The 25,405-nt window shown below is 38.7% G+C and overlaps 1 protein-coding gene across 1 annotated transcript in view; it reads right to left on the bottom strand.

The window, feature by feature from the left end:
- Positions 1-17,616, bottom strand: part of LOC143889966 (Tetratricopeptide repeat (TPR)-like superfamily protein) — a 115,959-nt gene extending 98,343 nt beyond the window's left edge. Inside the window, exons 1-3 of the mRNA XM_077394403.1 lie at positions 17,466-17,616; positions 15,036-15,200; positions 6,435-6,496 (exon numbers count right to left, since the gene is read on the bottom strand). Of these exons, the coding sequence (XP_077250518.1) occupies positions 6,435-6,496; positions 15,036-15,200; positions 17,466-17,489 (251 nt within the window). The 5' untranslated portion in view covers positions 17,490-17,616. The remainder of the gene's footprint in view (positions 1-6,434; positions 6,497-15,035; positions 15,201-17,465) is intronic.
- Positions 17,617-25,405: the final 7,789 nt, after the last annotated feature.

Below are 25,405 nucleotides of genomic sequence, written 5' to 3'. Positions count from 1 at the left end.
TTGATTAAGACCCTAACCGGTTAAGAGTTAAAAGATCAAACTTTTTGGCAACTCAAAAGATGGGATCTAGACTACCTATTTTGGATGGTTCGGATTATGGATCATGGTTGATCCATATGAAGACATACTTAAAAGGTCTAGATAAAGATATGGTAAAGATAATTGAAAATGGGTTTATGTTAAATGCTAAATCTAAAGGATTAAATGAATATAATAAAAAATTATCTTTACTAAATACAAAAGCCCTAATTGCAACATGTTGTGCATTACCACCACACATTTATGAGAAAGTATCCTCTTGTAAAAATGCTAAAAATGTTTTGGACTCTATTGAAAATCTTCAAAATCAAAACATGTGCTTAATGGGATTATCTAATGAAGACCCCTTGGATAATGCCGAATTCACACTTGAAGAACTTGTTGAAAATGTCCAAGAATTACATAAGAAACTTGAGGATCAACTAGCTAAGAATTCAAACTTGAAAAATAATTTAGCTAGTATTCACAAGGAGTTTAGGTCACTAGAAATAGATCATGCACATCTTAGTGAAGAAAATGAAATTTTTAAAAAAGATTTTATTGAACTAAGTAATACCATTGCTTCACTAAGAGAGGAAAATCAACTCCTTAAAGAAGAAGAAGAGAAAATCAAAATGCTTTCATCTCTTGAATTAATAAATTTTAAAACGGAAATCAATGACTTAAACATCAGGAATGAAATATTAAGGTTGGAAAATCATAAGTTACAAGAGAATGTAAAATTCAATTACCATCATGATCACTCTTGTAATTCATCATGTTCATCCCGTCCATCTACCTACTCTTATGCATCTTGTGACTATTGTGGTAGATTTGGACATTACAAGTTTAAATGTACTTTTAAACTTGTAAAAAGTAGTAAGTTTGTTTGGGTTAAAAAGGACTTATCACCTAGGACAAACTTGCTTGGAACCAAGATGGTTTGGGTTCCAAAATCCCTAACATGATCTATATTGTGTTTATTTTAGATTAGGGGATATGCTTTAATTGAATATCGTTTGAAAATATATTTGTTGATACAATGTGCTTGTTCTTGTTTAATTTTTTTTTGTATCAATACATGTTGTGCCTAAAATTGAAATTCATTTCAAAAACATGTGTATATAGATATCATATGCTCATATTTGATTAACATATATCTATATATACCACCTTAAAATTCAAACTCTATATGATTAAATGTAATTAATTTGAGACTTTGATATGATGAGCCTAATTGAATATCATTTTGAGTTTCCTAGTTTAAGTGCCCACATATACTTAAAAATCATCATGCACTTAAAATATGTCATTCATCCACATGACAACCACAATAGAGCATTCAATGTGAAAACCATAAATTGATCCTTATAGAATATACAACAACATCTCTTGCCCATGTGTTCAAATTAAAAGCTTCAAGTACATCTTTAAAATTTGAACCCGTTTTGGTAATTGCTATGAGTTAGGCTAATTGATCACATCATTCTAGAAAAACCAAAAGAAAATAAACCCATAGGTTTTAAGGCTTGAACTTAAATGAAATTATTTTTGGCAATCAAATAGTATTTGAGCAAAAATTGAGAAAATGCCAAAGTACTATTCTTTGAACTTTATTTTGGACAAACATGGAACTTGCTAGACAATTGAGTATTTAATTGTTTTAATATATCATTTCTAGCAAAACTAAGGTATTAGATGCTATGTCTAAGAATTCACTTCAAATCCCTTCTTAGACAACTTTTTGTGCCCTAGGTGAACGAACATGCACCTAGTTGTCCTATCAAAATCCATTCTATTACATGCTTAATGATTTTCATCAAATCTAATAAGAATCATAGATGGGTTAAAAATTAGTGTATTTCCAAAGAGCTTTAATTGGATAATCTCATGATTAAGATGAACCTTAATATGTATAGATATGTTATATGTATTTTGTTCAAGTAGTCATGAAAGTTCATAAATGGAATACATGTGTCCAAGGTAGTTTGCATCATTTGATACATATATATTATAAAATCCTTGGATCTTTCCTTAAGTTCATAAAAGGATATATATTATATAGGAAAGTTAAATCATGAATCTAGATTCAATGTATGACTTCAAATGAAAATATCATAGAAATCTAGAATCATATTTGGGCATTTACTCACTTGAGTAAAATTAAAATTCACTAAGGTGGTTGTATACATTAGATTGTGATGGGAACATGTGCCTCCCACACATTTTTGGTTTTCAATGGGCTTATGCACCTTGTGCCTAATGCCTTGTCATTTTACATGTGGTTGTGGATGTAGATGTAATGTTTGGACCATGCACATTATGTGCCATGCCATTTATGTCCAAACATGGTAGATTATCCATGGAAACCTTGATGATCATATCTTTCTCATAAGGTATACTCTCACCTTCATGAATCATGGATGTCTCTCTAAGACATGGTATTTTATTGACCATTCTCACTATGTCTTAGTCCTATAGAATTGAACTCAAATTGGTACATACATATTCTATAGTTATCACCCCTTGTTTGATAATATCTACACGTATGAGATGTTAAACCTTAATCCTAAAAGTCACTCAATTGGTGCCCTTAGCCTTCTTAGATTCTAAGAGGGAGATGGTACATTCACCTTAATTAAAATATCAAACAAATTGGCCTTGTGCCAACATCTCAAACATGAATAGGTATACATTTATATGTGATCTCCCTAGCTAGTTACGAATGTTACATGCTTAGGGAAGTAAAGCGTGAATTTGAAAATATGATATCACATTTAGGGGGAGCATGAGCCAAAGATTGAAAATCTTTTGTGCTTTGCATGTTTATCATGATGAGCTAAACTATGGCTATCATTGTATCATGATAAACCGACACTTGGAGAGTAAGTGTCATTGTAGCCCAAGGGTTGAGTCTAACATGTCATCTTTTGGAAAATATATCCAAAAACCTTTGGAGTCTATGCAAGGACATCCCTTTGGATTCATGCATTGCATGATTCATTTTCAAAGGGGGAGCTTAAAGGTAAATTTGCCCTTAGTTACTTATCATATGATTCCTAATGTGGTTATCACCTCACATATGATAAGTTCACTCATTTGGAGCATGATTGCTCCATATGGGGAGTTCGGGCTTGTCTTGTACTTTTATTTGTGTTTTAGAGTTTAAGACAAGAAGCCCATAGCCTAGGTCTTAGTGACATATTCTTCTAGGCTTTTTGACTTATCTTGGATGGTCTAATATGATATCATCTATTCCAAGAATAAGTTTTGGTGGCCAAATATTCCATTGTCATATCTTTGGCCTATTATGTCATGTCATGCCTTAAATCTTAGATTTATCTAAGGCCAATGACAAATACTAAGGGGAGAGCTAATTGTTGCTATCTTTTTCTTGATATGGATCATTGTAAGATGCTTACACTATCCATTCAAGCATTTTCCCACTAATTATGCTAAAAATTGCAAATCATTAGATTTTTTTTTTTTTAAAAAAAAAAGAAAAAGAAAAAGGGGGCTTATTATGCTAAACTTTAAACTTGCTTGTTTTCTTTCATGATACGTAAAATATAAGCTTTAACTTGCTAATCTATTACTATATTACGGGTCATAGGGTAGATTTATATTGGATACTAAGATACACCCTAAAAATTTGTGCTAAAATTGAAATGTCTCTTTGTTTTGCCAACATAGGCATGATTTCTTTTGTGATTATTCATTTCCTATGTTGATTGTCTCTTATCATGCCACATATACTTTGGATTATACCTTGATTTTAATTGGTAAATCATGATAAGAAGTTAAGGGGAGCATCATATTCTCATTCAATATATTTGATGCTTTATGTAATTGTGCTTAAATGCTCAATCCTTCCTTTTTGCTAATGCCAAAAGGGGGAGAATTTGTATAATTGATTAGATCCATTATCATATGCATTCTTGTATTATAACTTGTTAAATATAACTCATGCATATGTTGAGGGGGAGTAGTAATGATTAAATTGTCTATCTAATCCTCATAGAGGTTCCTCCCACCTGTCTAATCAATTTGGTTTGTCATCATCAAAAAGGGGGAGATTGTAAGCCCAAGGGTTCCCCATGGGTTCATTCAATCATCTTGTTTTGATGATTAATAAACGCAAATTGATTAGTCGTTTATGGATTAATTGTTTGCCTTGAGTGTTGTGCTATACACAGGGAATTCATATGTCAATCCATGCTAGCACACACCATTGTTGGCCTATGCTTAAAGATGAACCAAACACAATGGCAAAGGAGCTTGGAACATACTTGGACCAATCACACCTTGGAGGACCAAGGAGAAGTTCCACACAACCATCTCAAAGCATTGAACAAGCAAAGGAAGATCAATGAAGGCCAAAGCTTGTGGATCAACAACTTGCAAATGAGCTTGAACCAAATGGTGGCATCATCCTTTGAAGGTGTCAAGCAAAGAAGCTCAACCTTGAAGATCCCAAAGCAAGCCATGCACTCAAAGAGAAGATCAAGCAATGGCTACCTCAAGAGTTCATTCAAGAGAGTGGTAAAAATGGTAGATTGTATCACCTATCTCTCTTGTGTTTTCTCTTATCAAGGCACATCTTAAAACCCCTAAAATATGTTTTTCAAAGAGACTAACACACCCTTTAAGGACTTAAATGGATAAGTGAATGGCCATGGTGGTGTACCAACATGTTGGGACCCATATGGCATTCAACCCAACATTGAACAAAATAAAGTTCCGAAGCAACAACCTGGACCAGCAACTAAATCCTATCAAAACTTATTTAAAATATTTTTAAATATTTTTGAAAATATTTTTAACTGATAGCTCTCATTTTTCTCATATCCGTAGAGTATAAGAACGTCAAAATCCGACGATAAATGAGGGAGATATGAATTTTACAAGTTAGGAACATCCTGCTGGAAAACCAGTCTCGGAGCTCCGAGAATTTTCTCGGAACTCCGAGCTCGGAACTCCAAGAAATCTCTCGGAGCTCCGAGAAAACAGTCAGGGACAAAAAATTATAGCCGTTGCGGCTACAACGGCTAGTGGATTTTTTGACCCTAAAAGTACCACTTTGCCCCTCAAACGGTCATATTGAGTTGGGAACCTATATATACAAGTTGTATGGTTTCAAAACATTAAGATGAACATTGTCCAACTCTAAGAAACCCTAGAAACACACTTGCAATCATTTTTGGGTTAATTTCTCTCAACCAAACTCATTGTGCCTTGATTAGTGAAAATCATTTGAGATTGGTTTAGGCTTAAACTTGTTTATTTCTTAGAGAACATTGTGAGAGCTTCATTGTGCATTGTAGCCTACTTAGAGGCAAAGCTATCTATCTTCTTCGAAAAGCGCTTAGATCTCGGCGGTGTAGGAGAGACAAGAAAGGTGGAAGGGCATCCGGTGTTAATTCCCTTGGGTGGAGCGCTTAGAACTCGGCGAAGTAGGAGAGTCATTGTAAAGGTGGAAGGGCATCCTCATTTAATTCCCTTAGAGTGTAAAAGCCTCGGAGCCGGGCGTCGTGGAGGTTTCAATAGTGGAAATCCTCAAGTGCGACCTTGAGTAGAGTGGAGTAGGCCGTTTGCCGAACCACTATAAATCTTTGTGTCACTTGTGTGATTGGTATTTCTCTCACTCCCTCTCACTCTCTTATTTATTTGTGCTTGCATTTTTACATATTTAGAATTGAGTGAGTAGTTAGCATCTTGATTTTAATTAAATAATCTTAACCTTGCTAACTAGGCTATTAAATCACCTAATTAAGTTTGCTAATCAAAAAGGGTTTTGAACTTATATTAATTTGTATTATTGTTTTAAGTTCAACCATTTCAAACTTAATTAAACAAGGGATAAAACTAGGGTGAAATTAGTAAAAGTTTTTAAAAGGTAAAAGTTTTATAAACATCCTATTCACCCCCCCCTCTAGGTTGCCAAACCGAGTCACCCCTCGGATTTCACTTTGTTTCATTCCTCTTATGAATGTTGAAGAGCTCACTAAAATAGTGAGAGAATTCTGCCGCACCTATCTACTACACGAGTCCGTGTTGTGACTGATTTTTTTTCCTCAACATCGGTTTGTACATCCACAAGCAACAAGAACCAATAGTTCGCAACTGGATCGGCATCCGGAGTAGGCTCGTTTGGATGGTGAAATCATCTCTGCTCGAATCCGGATTAATTTGCCTCATCTTATGTTAACCTAGAGGGGATGTAATACAAAGTTATACATTTGGACAAAAGTTTCAAATGAAATGCATAAAATCTCATGCATGACTCCAACAAAATTGCACCAAGAAAGAGAACGATGTCCGCGCATTACGCAGAAGAAAAAGAAAATCAACTAGGTGATCGCATGCCAATGTTAACAAGATTGTTTAATAGAACATAAGAAGGTCAACTAGCACACCTTGGTTGAGATACTTTCGATGAAATACTCGTGCCTTCTCTTGGAACTTTCAAATTACTAGTCTGCGGATGAGCAACGAGAAACATAAAATGCAAGAACTTTCACCAATTGTATGAATAAACTCTCAATTAAGAGACTTAATATTCCAATACCAACATTGACACAGACTAGAATGCAAACCATACTCCATCCACAAACAAGCCCTTCAACAAGTATTGCAAAGGAAATATGCAAAGAGTAAAAGCATTTTAATCTACTATGCAGAATAGGAAAGAAAATTACATTCTATCACAAAGATATCGAGGAAAATAAATTATCTACCAAAAAAAGAACTGAAATAAGAAAGAGTTATCAAACTTACTAAAATAGCACAAACGAAAAAAAAAAAAAAAAGTAACGTGAATCAATCATAAATCTTCTCAGAAATCAAATGAAGAACAGACTCAAACCAAAGTAAATGTACAACCTGCACTAGCTAAAATTTCAGAATTCCTGCTATTAAAAACCAAATTATTAGTGCATAAATGAATGCCAACCTGAGTTACCCAGAAAAGCACACATGGAATATACATGAAGGCAACAGATACAAACTAATAAGCAAGAAAAACAATACTTGTTTGTAAAGTTTTTTTAAATAATTACCTGTTACTACATGTTAAAATGAAAGAATATAACAATAATTCGTAACTAAGAAATTTAAGAACCAGTACAAAGCATTTTTTTAAAATGCCTTCTCAAATTTGGCAAAAATAAGGTAAAATCTATTATGAGCCTCAAATGTTCAATTTATAGGAGTTGTTTGCTTTAGGAATGGGATATGCCGAAATAGGATAGATTCCTTGTTCCTATACATTCGCCGTTTAATTAATCTAGGAAAACAGGAATAGGGATCTCACTCGATAGGGAGTTAGAGAGGTCAGCTCAGCTTCTGGAGATTCTTGATTCGCAGTACATAAGTTGTTCGGGGACGGACAAGAGGGTTTGGATTGAGTGCACTTCAGGGGAGTTCAATGTCAAGTCATTCTATCTCAAACTCACTACTTGCACGGGACCTCTGCAGGCGGCCCCAAGGTTTTTGCTTTTGGTTGGATGGCGATCCTCGATAAGATTCTAACGGTTGATCATCTTAGAAGTCAAAATATGTTGATAGTGCATCACTGTGCATTGTGTATAGAGGCGGGGGAGACTGAGACGGTAGACCACCTCCTTCTTCATTGCAAGTTTGCTCGTTTCGTGTGGAGCGGACCCTTCATAGATTTGGATTGGATTGAATTTTCCCTGCCAAGTTGGTGGACTTGGTCAAATTCCTCCCCTTAGTGTAAGAAAGGTAAGATATTATGGAAATTATCTCTCCTGGCTACGATTTTGTCTCTCTGGAAGGAGAGAGACGCTTTTCAAGGGTGTGAAAAAAAGTCCTCAATTCGTTTCCACTATGGTTCTTGCTTTAACTATTTCATGGGCCAGAGTCCTCCCTGAATTTAGATTCATCTTGGCGTACAATCTATGGTATGGTTGGAGGCAGGTGTGTTCTAGTAGTGAACGTGAAGAGTCTGGCGGTCCACAATGGAGTCCTCCTCCGGGGTGCCTCAAGCTTAAGTTTGATGGTTCTAGGTTAGGCAACCCCGGTCCGTCAAGGATTGGTGGGCTTCATAGAGACGAGCTGGGGATTACGATTTGGGCCTTCTCTGATCCCATAGGAGTGGCGGATTCTAATGAGATAAAGACCAGAGCGGCATTACAAGGTATAAGATTCGTTGAGTCTCTCGACTTAGCAAATGTAATCGTGAAGGGTGATTCACTTAATGTCATTGGATGGCTGAAGGGCAATAAGCCCTCCCCTTGGAGATTTGCCAGGTGGATTGACGAGATTAGGGATCGGGTGCGAGATTTGGAAGAAGGCTTCAAGCATGTCAAAAGGTCAGCGAAGTAGGCTTCAAGCATTACAGGGTATAAGATTTGTTGAGTCTCTTGATTTGGCAAAGGTAATTGAGGAGGGTGACTCGCTTAATGTCATTGGATGGCTGAAAGGCAATAATCCCTCCCGTTGGAGATTTGCCAGGTGGATTGACGAAATTAGGGACCGGGTGGGAGATTTGGAAGTAGCCTTCCAGCATGCCAAAAGGTCCGCGAACGCCGAGCAGACAAGCTTGCTAAAGCTGGAGTGGGGAGACAAGAGCTTGAGCTTTTTTATTTTTTGCCCCTCTAATGGTCACGTTTGTAGTGACCTTTTTTATTTTTCTTCATTTCTTTTCTTCTTGGTTGACCTACGCAGTCGGCTTTACCTTGTATATTGTTCCTCCTCTTCCATTTATAACATATTACCATTCAAAAAAAAAAATGGGGGATCTCACTCTTCCCCTCGACGGTGTGTTAGAGGTGGATATATCATTATTGTGGTTGACATCCCAATAATGTGAGATCCCATATAGTCTTTGATCTATTCATGGTTGACATCAATGTGTTGGTGAGATCACACTGTCATCTTCATGAAGGAATGTATAGAGTTCACATTATTTCCCATGCAATTTTGGAGCCATTCTTTGATTTGATCTTCGCCATTTATTCGCTGGATTTCTAGGGCAGTATATTTCCTTGATTTTTGTGAGATTATTATGCCATTCTCCTGATTTTTATTGTACTCTAATCAGACATTTTTGTACTCGTTTTGCCCTATTCGTACTTGCGAAACAGCGTGATAAATTTGTTATTGTGGTGGTTGTAACAAACCTAATCCGAAAATACTAAATTTCCAACATGCAAAAGGTGTACTGATTTCAGAAATTACTACCAAATCTAAGGAAAGAAGAAACAAGTTTGTACATGGAGTACAAACCACTTTAATAGAGCCTTCTGAACTGTAAAAATGATGAATACAGGTATGAAAATAACTTGGACCAGTTCTCCAATAAATAGTAACCCACACCCACATAAAACCCTTTTAACAATTATGATAGGACAATGATATTCGCACCCCTTTTAACGTGAATTCTTGCAGACTTTAACGCTTTTTGAATGTGTAAAAGGGGTGTGAATCATCCTACAGGGGGTGCGAATTTATCACCTCCCTAACGATACCCATTTTTCCTTCTAATAAAAATGAGGGTGGTGGTCCACATTAGACCCTATTCAGAAAAGGGGACATTACCGAGGCTAATGCCAATAATAAATTCCTGGATGCTACATTATTCCGGAATTGTTCTATTTGACGCTAATATGATTTGTTGATTTTTAGGGACATTTTTGCCATCATCGAACACTATTTTTTGGGTGTCAGACATAATTTAATTGTTGTTGGACCTTTAGTCAGGTTGTTTATTATTGCTATGCATCATTCAATTGTTGATGAATTGAGCTGTTGTTTATTATTGGCAAACATTATACAAACCCCAAAACAGAAGTACTATGGGCTCATATTAAAAAAATTAATAACTGTTAGAATACATGTGTAATGCCTAACGGCATAGTTGTCGTTGCACTTTCTCTCCTTTAATATACATACTCACGTGAGGGGGAGCACTCTCCTAGCTCACTCTTTTATTCTTCATTCTCTCATCTAACTTGGTATCAGAGCCCTAGGGTTTCGATCCCCTAGGGACCACCATTGCCACCCTCTCTTCTCTCCTTCTTCACCTCCATCTCTCTCTAGCCCCAACCCTCGGCCCATCCCTAACCCTAACCTAACCCGCGGCACCCCCCGCCTCCCCCCCCCCCCCCCCCTCTTCCTCCTACCCCCGCGGCATCCCCTTGCTCCCCGCGGCACCCTCTACCCTCCTCCCACTCCCCGCAGCACCCTCTTTCCTCCCTCCTGCCCTCGCGGCACCCTTCCACCCCCTTCCCTTCTTTCCATGAAACCCTAAACCTCGTTCCCACAAAGAAACAGAAAAAAACCCTAACCCTAGGCCTTCCAACCTAGGTTCTCATGCCTTAAATTTCTTTCCTTGATTGCAGTTCTTCTCCTATGATTTCTTTTTCGCTCGTCTTGAGCCGTACTATGTTTTTTTTGGGACCCATCTAGTCGTCCCTATTCCCTCTATCCTTCCCCATTGATTGTTGTGGTTGAGTTCTTCTTATTTCTCTTGTCTTCATGGATCCTCCCGTCATTGAGGACCCCTCCATCGGCATGACCACCGAGGCTCGTGCCCACAACCACCTTCGACTCATGCTTCTTCCAGTTATCCATCACCTATGGAGGGTTTATTCCCATAGATGACTACTGTCAAGCTAGATGGGACTAAGTACTTGTCTTAGAAGGTCGTTGTAGATACATATTTTCTTGCTCGAGGCAAGGCCGTGTATTATTTGTAAGAATCCTCGTGCTTCGACGAATCCATCCTACGACCGTTGGGATCAGGAGAATGTGCTTATCCGTACCCTCGACGGATCCATCCTACGACCGTTGGGAACAGGAGGATGCGCTTATCCGTATGCTTCTGTGGCAGAGTATGACTCCTACTATTGCAAGCACTATGATGCTTCTGCCCACTTCGAAGCAAATCTGGGACCATACCTGCGCATTACAGTCAGTTTGTCTCCCTCTATCAACAGCTCGATATGTTTATGCCTCTCACTTATGACATCAAGGTTCTCACCAGACAGTTTGGGCCTTGAGTTTGTTCATCTTCGCCAGCAGATTGGTTGTGCACTATTCCCTCTCTCACAGAGGTTTACTCTCGTGCCGAGCAGTGTCTTTTGAGCGACTATTCTCTTGTGATCTCCATTGATAAATCAGTTCCGGCTGTTTCTGATAGCGCTCCTTGGTCTTGTCGTGGTGGTGATTCATTTGACCGTGGTAGGGGTCGTGGTGGCCATGGTCGTGGCCGTGGCCGACCATATTGCACTCATTGTCAGAGAGAGGGCCATCATGTTGATGGATGCTATACGCTTCATCCCGAGCTTGTCAGCCATGCTCGGCACACCTTAGCTCTTCCGACGTTTTCCCTTCCTCCTCCACAGATACTATGCCGCCTGTTGATATATACACTTTATCACGGGTGGATTATGAGGAGTTTCAGCGCCTTTGCGTTGTTGCTCACCCTCCAACAACAGTTTTTGCACAACTAGGTAGCTCACCCACTACTCTTCTCACTACTTCTAGCTCCTGGATTATTGATTTCGGGAACTCGAACCACATGACTGGTAACTCTTCTCAACTTCGTTCTTTTAGACCTTTTCACTCTATGTCTGAATTTATAACCCTTGCCGATGGGACCACCACTCCCATCTCTGGAGCTTGTATTGTGTCTCCTCATCCAAACCTTCCCTTATCCTCAGTTTTGTATGTCCCTACATCTACTTTTAGTTTACTTTCAGTTAGTCATCTTACTAAAAGTATCAACTGCTTTGTATCATTTTATCCTTCATACTGTCAGTTTCAGGATCTCTCGACTGGGAGGAAGATTGGCTCAGGACCTAAGGTGGATGGGCTCTATCGCCTGGACTGTCACCCGTCTGCCACCGCATTGCAGAGTTCTATCAGTCCATATTAGTAGCACCGTCGTCTTGGCCACCCTTCACTTCAGCACCTTCAACAGACGCCCTTTGTTTCCAATTCTATTTCACCTTTTTAGTGCGAGTCCGGTGAACTCAGGAAACACTGTTGTGTGTCTTTTCCATCCCGAGTCGTTGGTAGAGTGTCGAGTCCTTTTGAGTTACTTCATTCAGATGTATGGGGGCCCTTTAGGGTCAAGTCTTCAACTGGCTTTAAATATTTTATTGTCTTTATTGATGATTATTCACGAATGACATGGCTATTTTTACTTAAAGATAGATATGAAGTCTTTCAAGCATTTCGTACTTTTCATGCTGAAATCAAAACTCGATATAATTATCCTCTTAAATGCCTGTGCCCCGATAATGCTAGGAGTATCTCTCTCGCTCGAATGGTTTTTAGGATTACCTCTCCTCTCATGGGATTCTTCATCAGTCATCTTGTGCTTATTTCTCTCAGCAAAATGGTGTTTCTGAGAGGAAACTATGCTCTTTACTTGAGGGGGCCCGTACCCACCTTTTTCAGATGCGGGTCCCTAAGACCTACTGGAGTGATGTCATTCTCACGGCCACTTTTTTGGCTAATCACCTCCCTTCCGCGGTTCTTCAGAGCAAGTCCCCATTAAGGGTTCTTCATCCTCAACGGGATCCTTTTCCTCTCATGCCCCGCATCTTTGGTTGTGCTTGCTTCGTTAGCAATCTAAGACCTGGTCTTCATAAGTTGGACCCTCGATCTGAGCGATGAGTCTTCTTAGGATACTCTCGTAGCCATAAGGGATATCATTGTTACAGTCCGCATCTTCGTCATTGGTTTGTATCTGCCAATGTCAAATTTTTTTTAGACTAGGCCATTTTACTCTGTCACCTGTGCCTAGTCCCATTGTTACTAATTCGGCGAGTCCTCTTCCGGTCCTTCCTGATCCAATTGTCCTCTCACCTTCGTCATCCTCTGTGTCAGTGGTTTCCCCGACACCGCCTACCACATCCGTACTGGCTGCTAATGATCCACCTTCTCCGCCCAAGACATATCAGCGGCGTCAGCGAGCATATGCCCCACCGCCTCTTGAACTTTCGTCTTCACAGCCGGAGATTACTGTCTCTTCTTTTCAGGTACCCTCTCTCACAGATTCTCCTATTGCTTCGAGTTCCCGCTCTCGTTCTACTGCTCATCCTATTTCTAACTTTGCTTCATATGATAATCCCACCCCTAGTTTTCGAGGATTTGTGTTTTCTTAGTCTTCTATCTCTTTACCAAAGTCAGTGGTCGAGGCTCTTGCTCATCCAGGATGGCGTGCTGCGATGGATCTAGAGATGGGTGCCCTTCGCACCAATTAGACCTGGGATTTAGTTCCTCTGCCCTCTGGTGCTCGCCCTGTGGGATGTCGATGGGAGTTCTTTATTAAATATTTGTCAGATGAGACTTTTAAGCGCTTCAAGGGGCGCTTAGTTGCAAAGGGATATACTCAGAACTTTGGTGTGGACTACACTGAGACTTGCTCTCCTATTGCGAAGATTCCCTTTGTTCGTGTGTTGCTTTCTCTTACTGTTAATCAGGGCTGGCCACTATTTCAGCTTGATGTGGAAAATGCATTCCTTCATAGTGAACTTACAGAGTAGGTTTATATGAAGCAACCTCCAGGGTATGTTGCTCAGGGCAAGATGTCCTCCTCTGTATGTCGATTGCGCAAAACTCTCTACGGACTAAAGCAATCTCCGCGAGCGTGGTTTGTTCAGTGAGGCTGTCATGCGATTTGGTATGAAACAATGTGTCGTAGATCAGTTAGTCTTCAGTCATCAGTCTGTGGCCGGTTGCATATTTTTTATAGTATGTGTGGACGACATTATCATCAGTGGTAGTAATTCGGAGGGTATACAGAAGTTGAAAACGTTCTTGAAGAAAGAGTTCTCCATCAAGGATTTGGGTTGCCTCAGATGCTTTCTTGAGATAGAGGTGGAATATTCTTCTAGAGGTCTCTCCATCACAGAGGAAGTATGCGTTGGGTTTATTAAAGGGGAAGGGAAATCTTGGGGTGAAACCTACTTCTGTATGCATGGACCAGAATGTGAAACTCGGACCAAATGAGGGTGACTTGTTAGATGACTGTTGCAGATATAGAAGGCTGGTAGGCAAGCTCATATATCTCACAATGACACGGCCAGACATTTCATATATTGTAGGAGTGGTTAGTCAGTATATGAGCTCACCTCGCACTTCTCACAGGGCTACAGTAGTTCAGATCCTTGAGTATTTAAAGGGTGCTCCAGGGACAGGTCTGTTGTTTAAAAGGCATGGGCATACAATGATTGAAGGTTTCTCTGATGCAGATTGGGCTGGATCTCCAGCAGATAGGAGATCCACTATCGGGTATTGTACCTTTGTAGGAGGTAACCTGGTGTCATGGCATAGCAAGAAACAAGACATCATAGCAAAGTCCAGTGCTGAAGCTAGGACCATGGCTCACACGAGTACGAAACTCATTTGGTTGTGCTCTCTTTTGTCTGAGATTAGTATAGCTCCTTCCTCTCCCTCTCGGTTGTATTGTGATAATACTACAAATCCTGTCTTTCATTAACGAACGAAGCACATTGAGGTCGACTGCCATTTCATCCGTCAAAGAATCCATAAAGGGGAGATATCTACAGTTTTCACTTGTTCCACAGATCAGTTGGCTGACATTGTTACAAAATCTTTAACCAAGTTTAAGTTGAGTGATATTTGTACTAAGCTAGGAATGTATGATATATACATTCCAGCTTGAGGGGGAGTGTTAGAATACATGTGTAATGCCTAAGGGCATAGTTGTCTTTGTACTTTCTCTCCTTTAACATAAATAGTCACATGAGGGGGAGGACTCTCCTAACTCACTCTTTGCTTCTCTCATTCTCTCATCTAACAATAACATTAAAAAACAGCTCTAAAACCTTGAGGCTAGTCACAAATATTTTCTGAAACTGAAATTTTCAAGAAAACAAGAAAAAAAGAAGCCTACATTATCTTATGTTCGGAGAATTAATAGATAGATGATACGAAAAAAATACATTGTCAATTCAGTAGTCAAATAAATAACATTCTCACTCCATTTTCTATGCAAAAAAAATAGAACTTATAGTTACCTTTTCTTTTTTTGTAGGACGTGTCCCAAAACCTCGTCTCTCTCGTGAAGCTGAACAATGAATGCTACCTTTATTGGAAGCTTGATTGTTAAGGTAAAATAAAGCACCCTTTTCTGACAAATGGCCCTTGGCACGTATATCACATTTACAAATCAGCATATCTATCTGAAAATATGTCATTAACTAGTCAAAAAACAGTGCATGCATAAATAAAGTAACAAAAGATGGACGAAAAATCCTATGAATTGGATTATTGTAAGAGTAGAATGGAAGTTCAAAAATTGGAAATTCTTTCTGAAACAATTACATGTTGGATGCTAACCAAGTCCTCCACTAGAATAAATACGAGCAAAAGATTTTCATAACATATTTTTCATCATAAATGTAAAATAAATAACAAATGCAATTACATTATGAAAACTTGAAAGGTAGAAGTTTCAATGTTACGGTTTACCGTAATAAAATGCATTCAAACATTTGGCTGCAAAAGGTCGTAGAAACCTTTCCAGTGGAAACAGATACAAAGCAAGAAAGATAAATCAAGAAGCATTCAAGAAATGAAATTCAAGTGGCTAAAATTGCTTAAATGCAATTGCCTAAAATTAAATATCTTTTCGTGTGGTATTTGACAAAAGTAGGTTATGAAAGGTCCCTCCCTCACAGAAGCTCTAGGGCAAGAACAAAAATAACAGAAGAAAAATCTCATGTTCCAATAGATGTAACCAACAGTCAAATTTCTTAAAGAAACCTCGTTCTACTCTTGCAGTAATCTGCTTAATTTGATTTTTTTTTCTCCATCTTTTGTTATTTATTGATGCATTGCACAGTTTTTTGATGAGTTAATGACCAGAAGCGTTAGATAAATGTGCTGATTGGAAGATTATTGTAAGAGTATAATGGAAGTACAAATATTGGAAATTATTTCTGAAAGAATTACAAGTTGAATGACAAGCAAGTTCTCCAATAGAATTATGCCAAAGTTTCTCATAACATATTTTTCATACACCATAGAAAGTTTCAATGCATATGTTATAGTGATGCATATGCATGCATTCCTTCATATTTTCATTTAACCTGGAAACTATGCTTTGAGCACAAAGGAGGACCGACCCTTCCCTTGAAGTGGGTCAAGAGGCCGATCTTCCCTCTAATAAGATCAATCACGTTGCGATCCGAATCTGGTTCGTAATACACCCCCCCCCCCCCCGCAACATATACACAAAAAAATAAAGTGTTTGTGACCACTAAAAGAATCCCACCCATGAAAGTTTCTCTTTGAAAATATTTTGATTTCTCTCCCTCAAAAATACCCCAAATATTTGAGGAAGGAGTCAACACCCAAAGCACCCTACTTTTAGGGGACAAGGTGAGTGCTTCTCGATCCCTCTGCAAGGTCTTGACCAAAATAGGTAAAACCTAATTAATACCAAACCACTTGAGAACTGCAACCAAATCCTCCATGCTACCAAATAATGAAGGAAAATATCACTAATCAAGTCCCCTGCCATACTGCATAAAATGCTTCGATTAGCCAGTTGTTACAGAGTGTTGATCTTGTTGAGATTCATTATGAAACAGCACTGAAGCCCTTCAGATATGCCCCCAATTCCTCTTTGGCTTATCCTCTTTACCAAGTAGTTAAAAAAAATGATCTTACCCACAAGAAATCAGGATAATACGCTGCCCAAATTCGGCAATCCCTCTCCACTACGAAATATAAACGTCCTTCAACCTACCCAATATGTTGATGGCACATACTATTTCCTCAAGATTGTAGACAATGTGTGTACCCTATTCTATGTAAATCAGAACCTTCCCCTAGTACGGATTGCATTCATGTGTACAACACTGACAGCTAGTTACTAGGCATGTATCTTCCATTGCTTCACAGAACCGACAAGGCTATCTTGTTTAGACTACCATAGCAAAACAATCTCTAACAACAGTATAGAGAAATGTTATTCTTACCATTCCAACCACAACAACAGACCCATAGCACTGAAAGGAAAAAATTGAAGAGTTCTCACCAAGGTTTATATGCTCTAACGAATTCCAGTTTTCACGAAAAGCCACAACATTAGAAGTAATAGGCGAAAGGATGGAATAGTGATTCAAGAACAAGTATGGAAACCATATTACAAAATTCAAGATAAATTCCCCCTCTACAGCCTAGAGAACGAGGCTTTCTATACTGGCAATTAATATTGGGGGAGCAAAGGGGTGTTCTCATTAAAAATAAAATTTGAGAGAGAGAGAGAGAGAGTATTCCAAGACTGGAGAATGCGACTATAGAAGAAAAGAAGAATATAGCAGATTGTGATTTCGTTTAGTATGTGTTCGTTATTTACAGCCTGTTTTGCTTTAACGTAATTCATATTCATCAATTGGCATACAGGAAAGAGAAAAGGTATACAAAAATCGTGAGGGTACCTTTGCAGGAAGACAAAATGCCATGGTCTGGTTCAAGGAAGGCCAAAAGCCACCGTTGCCGCTACTTATCGCCTTATCGGAGTTGTATGAATTTGCTAGGGACAATCGGATATTTATTTTGTGGGATTTGCTAGGGACAATCGGAGAACGTATTTCGGGGGCCAGCTACTGTATGAGAGAGCAGCCACCTCAGCTGACCTAACTGAATAAGACAAAATCAGAAGCTATGTGAAATTCCCGTCTATTATGGTCCCTTGCAAATCCCTTATTTTGTTTTTTTATAGACTAATATATGAACGACCATGTTTTAATAGCGCAACAAATCACCTTATTATGCATTATATCTTTCATTAGGGATAGTTGTCTAGGTAATGGGACGGGAGAAACAGAAAATGTGCATGCACTGGCTGTACGGTTGTAGGCTTAGAACTAGGGGCGTACCTCGGGTCGGGTGGGACCAACCCGACCCGGCCCGTTTTCCAACCCGACCTAACCTGAGGGTCACGTTTTTCGACCCTGGCCCCATTTTCAAGCATACAAAAACAAGGGAAATTTGGTCAAAAGGGTCCAAAAAATAGTGGAAATAGTGAAACGGTACCCCCACATTTCAAATTTGTGACATAGATCCATTTTACTTTTCCTAACATGTTTTTTTACCTGAATACCCCTCATGCAGTTTTGTTTATTTTAAAAAATATTCGGCTCTTATCTGTTACGCCTGAAAGGGGTTACCAGGTCAAGGAAAATAGAGGTATCACATATGAAAATGGGGTGACCAAGAGATGAAAGGGGGTTATCACACTTGAAAAATTTGCGGTTCATGTCTGCTGGGCTTAGAAGGGGTTACCAAGTCAAGGAAAATGGAGTTCTCACATATGAAAATGGGGTTATCACACCTGGAAAAATTTTGATTCTTATCTGTTGGGCCTGGAAGGGCTTGTCAGGTCAAGGAAAATGAGGGTATCACATATGAAAATGGGGTGACCAAGAGATGAGATGGGGTTATCACACCTGGAAAATTTTCGGTTCATGTCTGTTGGGTCTGAAAGGGGTCACCAGGTAAAGGAAAATGGGGGTATCACATATGAAAATGGGGTTCTCACATATGAAACTGGAGTTATCACACCTGAAAAAATTTCGGTTCTTATCTGTTGGGCCTGGAAGGGGTTGCCAGGTCAAGGAAAATGAGGGTATCACATATGAAAATGGGGTGACCAAGAGATGAAATGGGGTTATCACACCTGGAAAATTTTCAGTTCATGTCTGTTGGGCCTGGAAGGGGTTACCAGGTAAAGGAAAATGGGGGTATCACATATGAAAATGGAGTTCTCACATATGAAACTAGGGTTATCACACCTGAAAAAATTTTGATTCTTATCTATTGGGCCTGGAAGGAGTTACCAGGTCAAGGAAAATGGGGGTATCACATATGAAAATGGGGTGACCAAGAGATGAAATGGGGTTATCACACCTTGAAAAATTTTGGTTCATGTCTGTTGGGCCTGGAAGGGGTTACGAGGTCAAGGAAAATGAGAGTATCACATATGAAAATGGGGTGACCAAGGGATGAAATGGGGCTATCACACCTGAAAAAATTTCGGTTCATGTCTGTTGGGCCTGGAAGGGGTTACTAGGTCAAGAAAAATGGGAGTATCACATATGAAAATTTAGAAATTACCAAGGATGGAGGGGACCTCCATTATTACTTGACCATATCAGGCCGAGTTATGCCAAACTGTGGGACCCACTGTAATAACTCAGCAATTGATCCGTTACCATTTTAAAAATAGGGTGACTTCTACTCCAAAAAGTTTATAAGTCTATCTGAATACAACCACTGTTTACAAAATAACAAAAAAAAATCATAAGAGTATATGAGTACATAAAAAAAATCATATATAACTTCTCCTTAAAAAAACCCACACCCTTACGCAAAGAATGGAGCTTAAGAAGGTACGCCCGACCTTGTGAGTATTGGTGCAGAAGGTTCAATAGCAGTTTCGTCGAGGTTCGGTCCGACGACAGGAGGTTCTTTGCAACTTCTTCTATTGTGACCAAGTTGTCGGCATCGGGTGCACTTGTAATGTAATCCACCTTTCAACTCGCGATCCGTTCTTCTCGTACGTGGCCTTCCAGGCGGTCGCTTCGCAAGCGGTGGTAATATTGTCATCAACGGTTCGGGACTTTCATGCCATTGTGTCTGATCTAGTGTTGCGTGCACAACCTCAGCTTATGTATCATGTTACCTCTCTGCATCAAAACATTCGTCGTAGTAATCGTACAGATCGAATTCTATGATGTTAATGGCTGCGATTGCATGTCCGCACGGAAGTCCATATGTTTGGAAGGCACGACAACTACACGTTCGAGTTATCAAATCGACAGAATCTGTAGTTTCAAGGGACTTTACTTCGAATTCATGAGTCCCTACTCGATAAGCTGTATATTGGCAGCTCTCCCTCAGTGATGACTCCATACGTTCTTCTGCGTAATGAGTCAACTTTGTGTGCTAACTACTACCTAATTTTTAACGCTTCTGATTGAACTGGGTAGTCTGATGTTGAGTGTGCTCTACCAATGATGCAATCGGCAATTTGCTGGCATCCTTCAAGACAGCGTTGAAACACTCAAATCTATTCGTAGTCAATACATCATATCTATCCCCTTTGAAATAAAAACTAGCCCAGTTTTCCTTCGAAATGTTACTTATCCACTTATGTGCGCGTTCATTCTTTACCTTAATCTTCTCCAATGTTTCTTTGAAAACACTCTTCCTCAATGTCCTTGCGGCTCTCCAGAACAATCTCTCAAGTAGAAGATCTTTGAAGTCAGACCGGAAGTTAGCAACGAGGTGACGCATGCAATAACTATGATAACTATTGGGAAAACTGTAGGTACTGCCTGCAACAACCCCTTCTGCCGATCGGAGCATATAGTGAATACATTCATCTGCTCTGGCAATACGTGCCTTTTCAACAACTTCATAAACCACTCCCAACTATCTTCATTCTCCGTCTCCACCACCCCAAATGCTAATGAATATAAACCGTTGTTATCAACGACACCGATTGTAATAAAAAAGATTCCTAGATATTTCCCTCGCAGATGTGTTCCATCCACCAAAACTATAAGTGTCAATGTTCGAAAAGAACGTACGTAGGAACCAAATGTCCAGAATAAGAGAGCAAATTTATCATCTCCCCTTGGACGTAAATCTCTATGTCGAAAAACACGCATGTAGCTTCCAAGATTTCTGCCCATTATCTCAACTGCGAATGCGGGCAATATGCGGTAAGAGTCCTCGACATTCACACACTTAATCTCAAGTATGATGTTCATCGCATTGTACGTTTTCCATTAGCTAATAGTTATACCCCAATGCATCTTGATATATTCTCTTATGATCCTTGTATGGACGTCCTCTGGGCGAGCGAATAAACGTAAACATGTCTCAGCTACCCAAACTGCTGTAATGAGAGGGTGATCATTGCCCCTTATTTTAGTTGTACGAGTATGATCGGCAACAAACGACTTCACTACCACAAAAGTCATATGATTCACACCCGTTATACGCCATTTGCAATCATCTTCCTTGCATCGAACGGAGTACTTTTTGCGTGATGATTTTGCCTTCTTAAAGATGAATCTCTGTCGAATAGCATATTCTCGAACAACCTTCTTGAAGTCTCTCATGTCATAAAATACTGCCCCAACTGTTAACTGGTCAAATTTTAATGTATCGGCTTCTATCTCTTGGGCTCCAACAAACATGCCATCTACTTCTATTGGCCCACTACCGTCACTCAGAACTGATTGAGTACCACCTCTGATAGGAAAGCCTCTGTTGTAGCCTTTGTTGATAGGATGAGCGGTTGGACTAACAACGATGTTTTCATGATGATCATCCTTGTCCTCCACTTCCTCCTCCTCCTCCTCCCCCTCATAATCATCATCATCATCATCATTATCATCATTTCTTTCTTCTTCATAATCTAAACCGCTTACACAGAAATCATTTTCAAAAATATTATTGACGTCCACTTCATGATCTCCAACATTTTGTAACTCATCTATACCTTCGGTAACATGGTTAGCATGCAAACGACTTGCCAATGTTTCATTTAAGTCAAATCGAGACCTGTATAGTTCGGAAATATATAATTAGCCTCAATCCATATGATTAATTCATAATTTGAAGTATGGAAGTCTTGAAAGATTACCAAAGAACAAAAATACCTTATGCTGGCATTGATCTCCAACATTTTGTAACTCATCTATACCTCCGGTAACATGGTTAGCGTGCAAACGACTTGCCAATGTTTCATTTAAGTCAAATTGAGACATGTATAGTTCGAAAATATATAATCAGCCTCAATCCATATGATTAATTCACAATTTGAACTATGGAAGTCTTGAAAGATTACCAAAGAATAAAAGCACCTTATGCTGCGCTCTCCTGGACCACCTCTTATACTGGTATCAATGATCTCTTCACTTACAAATTCACTTTCGTAGTCTTTTTTCAAGTCCACTCCAAAATGCGGGCGAAGTTTGGCATTTTCTCGTTCACGTGCACTTTCTTGGAGCGGAATCGAAGTAGATGGAATGTTAGGATTAATAGAGGTTCTACTAATACAAACATTGTTTGGGGGAAACATTGACGAATTCAATGAATTAATACCGTTCTCACTTATGGTTTTCGTTATGTATATCATCACAGAATTGAACATGTCTTTGTCAAACATCATCAACATAGTTTGAAGGACACATCATCATCAACATCGATTAAAGTGATTATATATGGATAAAAAATGTATCTCATTTTATCGATAATAAAACATTCATTTCTGTTATACCGATTCTTCTTTGGATTGCACTTTGAAATTCATTAAAATTAATTCGGCGGGAAACCGATAACAATGTCTTCCTCCCCCTTACATAGTCCCAAGAAACCTCAGCCTTCAAATGTCCATCGTAGTGTAAAAGAAGAGAAACCATTGATTCGGGCATTTTTCAATAATTTTACACAGGGGTTCTAAACTCTCTAACATAAACTTCAAGACTCTAAAAGGGGTAATAAAGTTGTGGCTTAATGGAGCTTATCTAGGGTGTTTTCAATTGGACAGATTGGAATAAAATAGGGTCATGGACTAAAAGGTGGTTTCCAGTACCTAAATGGAGGTTTTCTATGGGATTATCAAAGCCAAAAAATAAGGGATTATTTTTTGGATAATCCCTTAGACAACCCTAATCACGGCAGTTATGAAATACCTAGCAAGGGTTCAACTCAATGGTAGGGCCATCAAATATTAATAACACGTATCAACCCTTATAAACCCTTAGACAACCCTAATCACAACAGTTATGAAATACATAGCAAGGGTTCAACTCAATGGTAGGGCCATCAAACATTAATAACACTTATGAACCCTTATAAACCGTTAATATACCCTTAATACACCCTTATACACCATCATAAAAAGACAGAGTTATCAAACACATTAAATGAGATATTAGGGGTTACAAGCACAAACCCTAAGAGGACAAAAATAAAATTCACTTTTTTCTCCTTTTTTTGTTCCAGGCATTATAATGGGGATTGGGGAAGGTAAAGGGTTGGTAGAAAAAGAAGGGAACACTTTTTTATCCCTTTTTTATGGCTTAATGTGTATTTTGAGGGTGGAAGGGTATTTCGGTCAAAAACCTTGTCAGGAAAAGCAAAATGGAACCCTTTGACAAGTTTGAAATTCAAGGGGTCCATCTCACTATTTCAAATATTTTGAGGTACCGTTTGACCAAATTTCCCCAAAAAAAAGGGACGAATAGGGACGACCTAACCCGACCCGACCTGACACGACCTGACCCGACTTTTTTTGGGGTTGAACCGACCTGAGTTGCACCGTACTTAGAACTTAGAACCCGGTAAAAAGGGACAAATAGGTTCTGGTGGAGGGTGAATTTATTAGCCCCCATCACCTTATTATATTATTTTCCTTTGTTTTTTTCTTTGTTTTTCTCTTTTACATCACCTTATTATATTATTGTCCTCTGTTTTTTCTGTATTTTTCCTCTTTTACATAGCGTTCAAATTACAGAGAATTTATATGGTGGTCGGAGGTGCATGAACGTTTAGTCCACAAAACAAGTGGGGCCCACATTGTTTGGATGATCTAAACCATTCATTTGTTGAGTCCTGTTGTAGGTAGGATGTTGCCAGAAAAATTTCTCCATAGGATGATCCAAACCCTCCAATCTGTGGAGATTTTTATACTATGTGGTCCATTTTAAGCCTCCACAAATCAAAGGGCTAGGAACCTCCTACGGAGAAGATTTTTTGGGCACACCCTATCTACATCAGTACCGGACAAATGAACGGTTTAGATCACTTGAACAATGTAGGCGCCACTGTCTTTTGGGCTGCACATGCATGTACGGCCGTCCACCATATAATTTCTCCAAATTGCAAAAGGTAGTAGTTTATCTTCTCACATGAAAACGACTTCTTAATTCGAAATCAATAAAGAAAGCAAGCCAAAATGCCATAAAGCAATGAAAATTTCCCATCTTTCTTATTGTGTTTGGTCCCAAATTTCTATACGAGGGTAATTCGTCTCCTAGAAATGGATTTCACGATTGGGAGGAAGAGGGCAACGTACTTCTTCCTTATATTCCTACTGCCTTTTAGGAAAACAAAAGGACTTTAAATTGCCAAAATGCAAGGAGTAATGGACAAGAAATGATTATCTGTTGAATTCTAATAAGGACAGAAAACAACCAATGCATTAATGGATAATAAGAAACTAAAAAGAAAGATTCACCATACAAGATGATTCCATTGCACTTCCAGCATTCGTATTCGGGGATTAAACTACAAACTATGGAACTAACGCAGCAGATCAAATGTGGAATCGCACCCAAAGCGTAAGATCCGATAATTGCCCTAAAATCCTTAGGAAGAAGAAGAAGAACCCTATAATCCACTAGGAAAGGGGAGAAGAGAGAGATAGAGAGAATAAAGTCTTTGATATTATTTCATTGATTACGTCAGGAACTAAAATAGGACATGTAAAATAAAAAAGACTTATATCATTTTTCTGATGGTCAAGGACCTCTTCTTCTTATGCAGTCACACTGCCCATGGCTGTTGCCTTACTTGGGAAAAACCTGTCACACCTACCTTAAACAATCATTTTGATTTTTTATTTATGTTCCGTTTAAAATAACCACCATGATCCATATTCTATAGAGAGATACCTATTGGAGCTCAATAAATTCAGTCTAAATGGATGAGCGCCGACGAGTGTGCTTCTGATACTCTCCCGTTGGCTTTCGAATAGAATTACAACTCTTCCTTATTTTTTAAAATTATTTTCTTTTTTACAAATAAAATAGGCTGTCTGGACGTGGGATTTCTCTATTTTTGCAAATTTATTTTTTCTAAAAAGAAAATAGGCAGCATGAATGGAATAATGAGAGGTGTCCACAATAGCATACATCCGATACTGCATTTTGTGAGACTAACTTTGCAAGGGAGCACTACAAGAAAAACCCCTTACAGATTGAAAAAATAAACCATATCTATAAACAGTTTTTTACAAAGATAAGTGCATTATGTCGCTATAATTAGTATATTGGCAACAACTTCCTATTTCTGTGACCTATAATCAATAATTAGTGATGGTTTTTTCTAGTCCGTCGCTAAACCTTTTAACATCCTGCCAAAATCATTGCAATTTAAACATTATCTATTTGATTTGAATTCTTTTTTCTATTTTAAGCTAATTAGATAAATTTTTATTTATAGTTGATTGCTATAAGTTGCTAATAAGAGGAATGATTTGTGTACCATATAAAGTATAGAAAAATAGACGGACAAAGATGATGCAGTCCAAAAACAGGGACTTTCCCTAATTCTTAGCGGCGGAGGCCAAATAGACAAA

The sequence above is a fragment of the Tasmannia lanceolata genome, unplaced genomic scaffold, assembly GCF_043159265.1.
Source record: "Tasmannia lanceolata isolate RefF3 unplaced genomic scaffold, GAP_Taslan_0.1 ptg000013l, whole genome shotgun sequence".
Classification (NCBI taxonomy): domain Eukaryota; kingdom Viridiplantae; phylum Streptophyta; class Magnoliopsida; order Canellales; family Winteraceae; genus Tasmannia; species Tasmannia lanceolata.
This window is presented reverse-complemented; position numbering and strand designations above follow the sequence as displayed.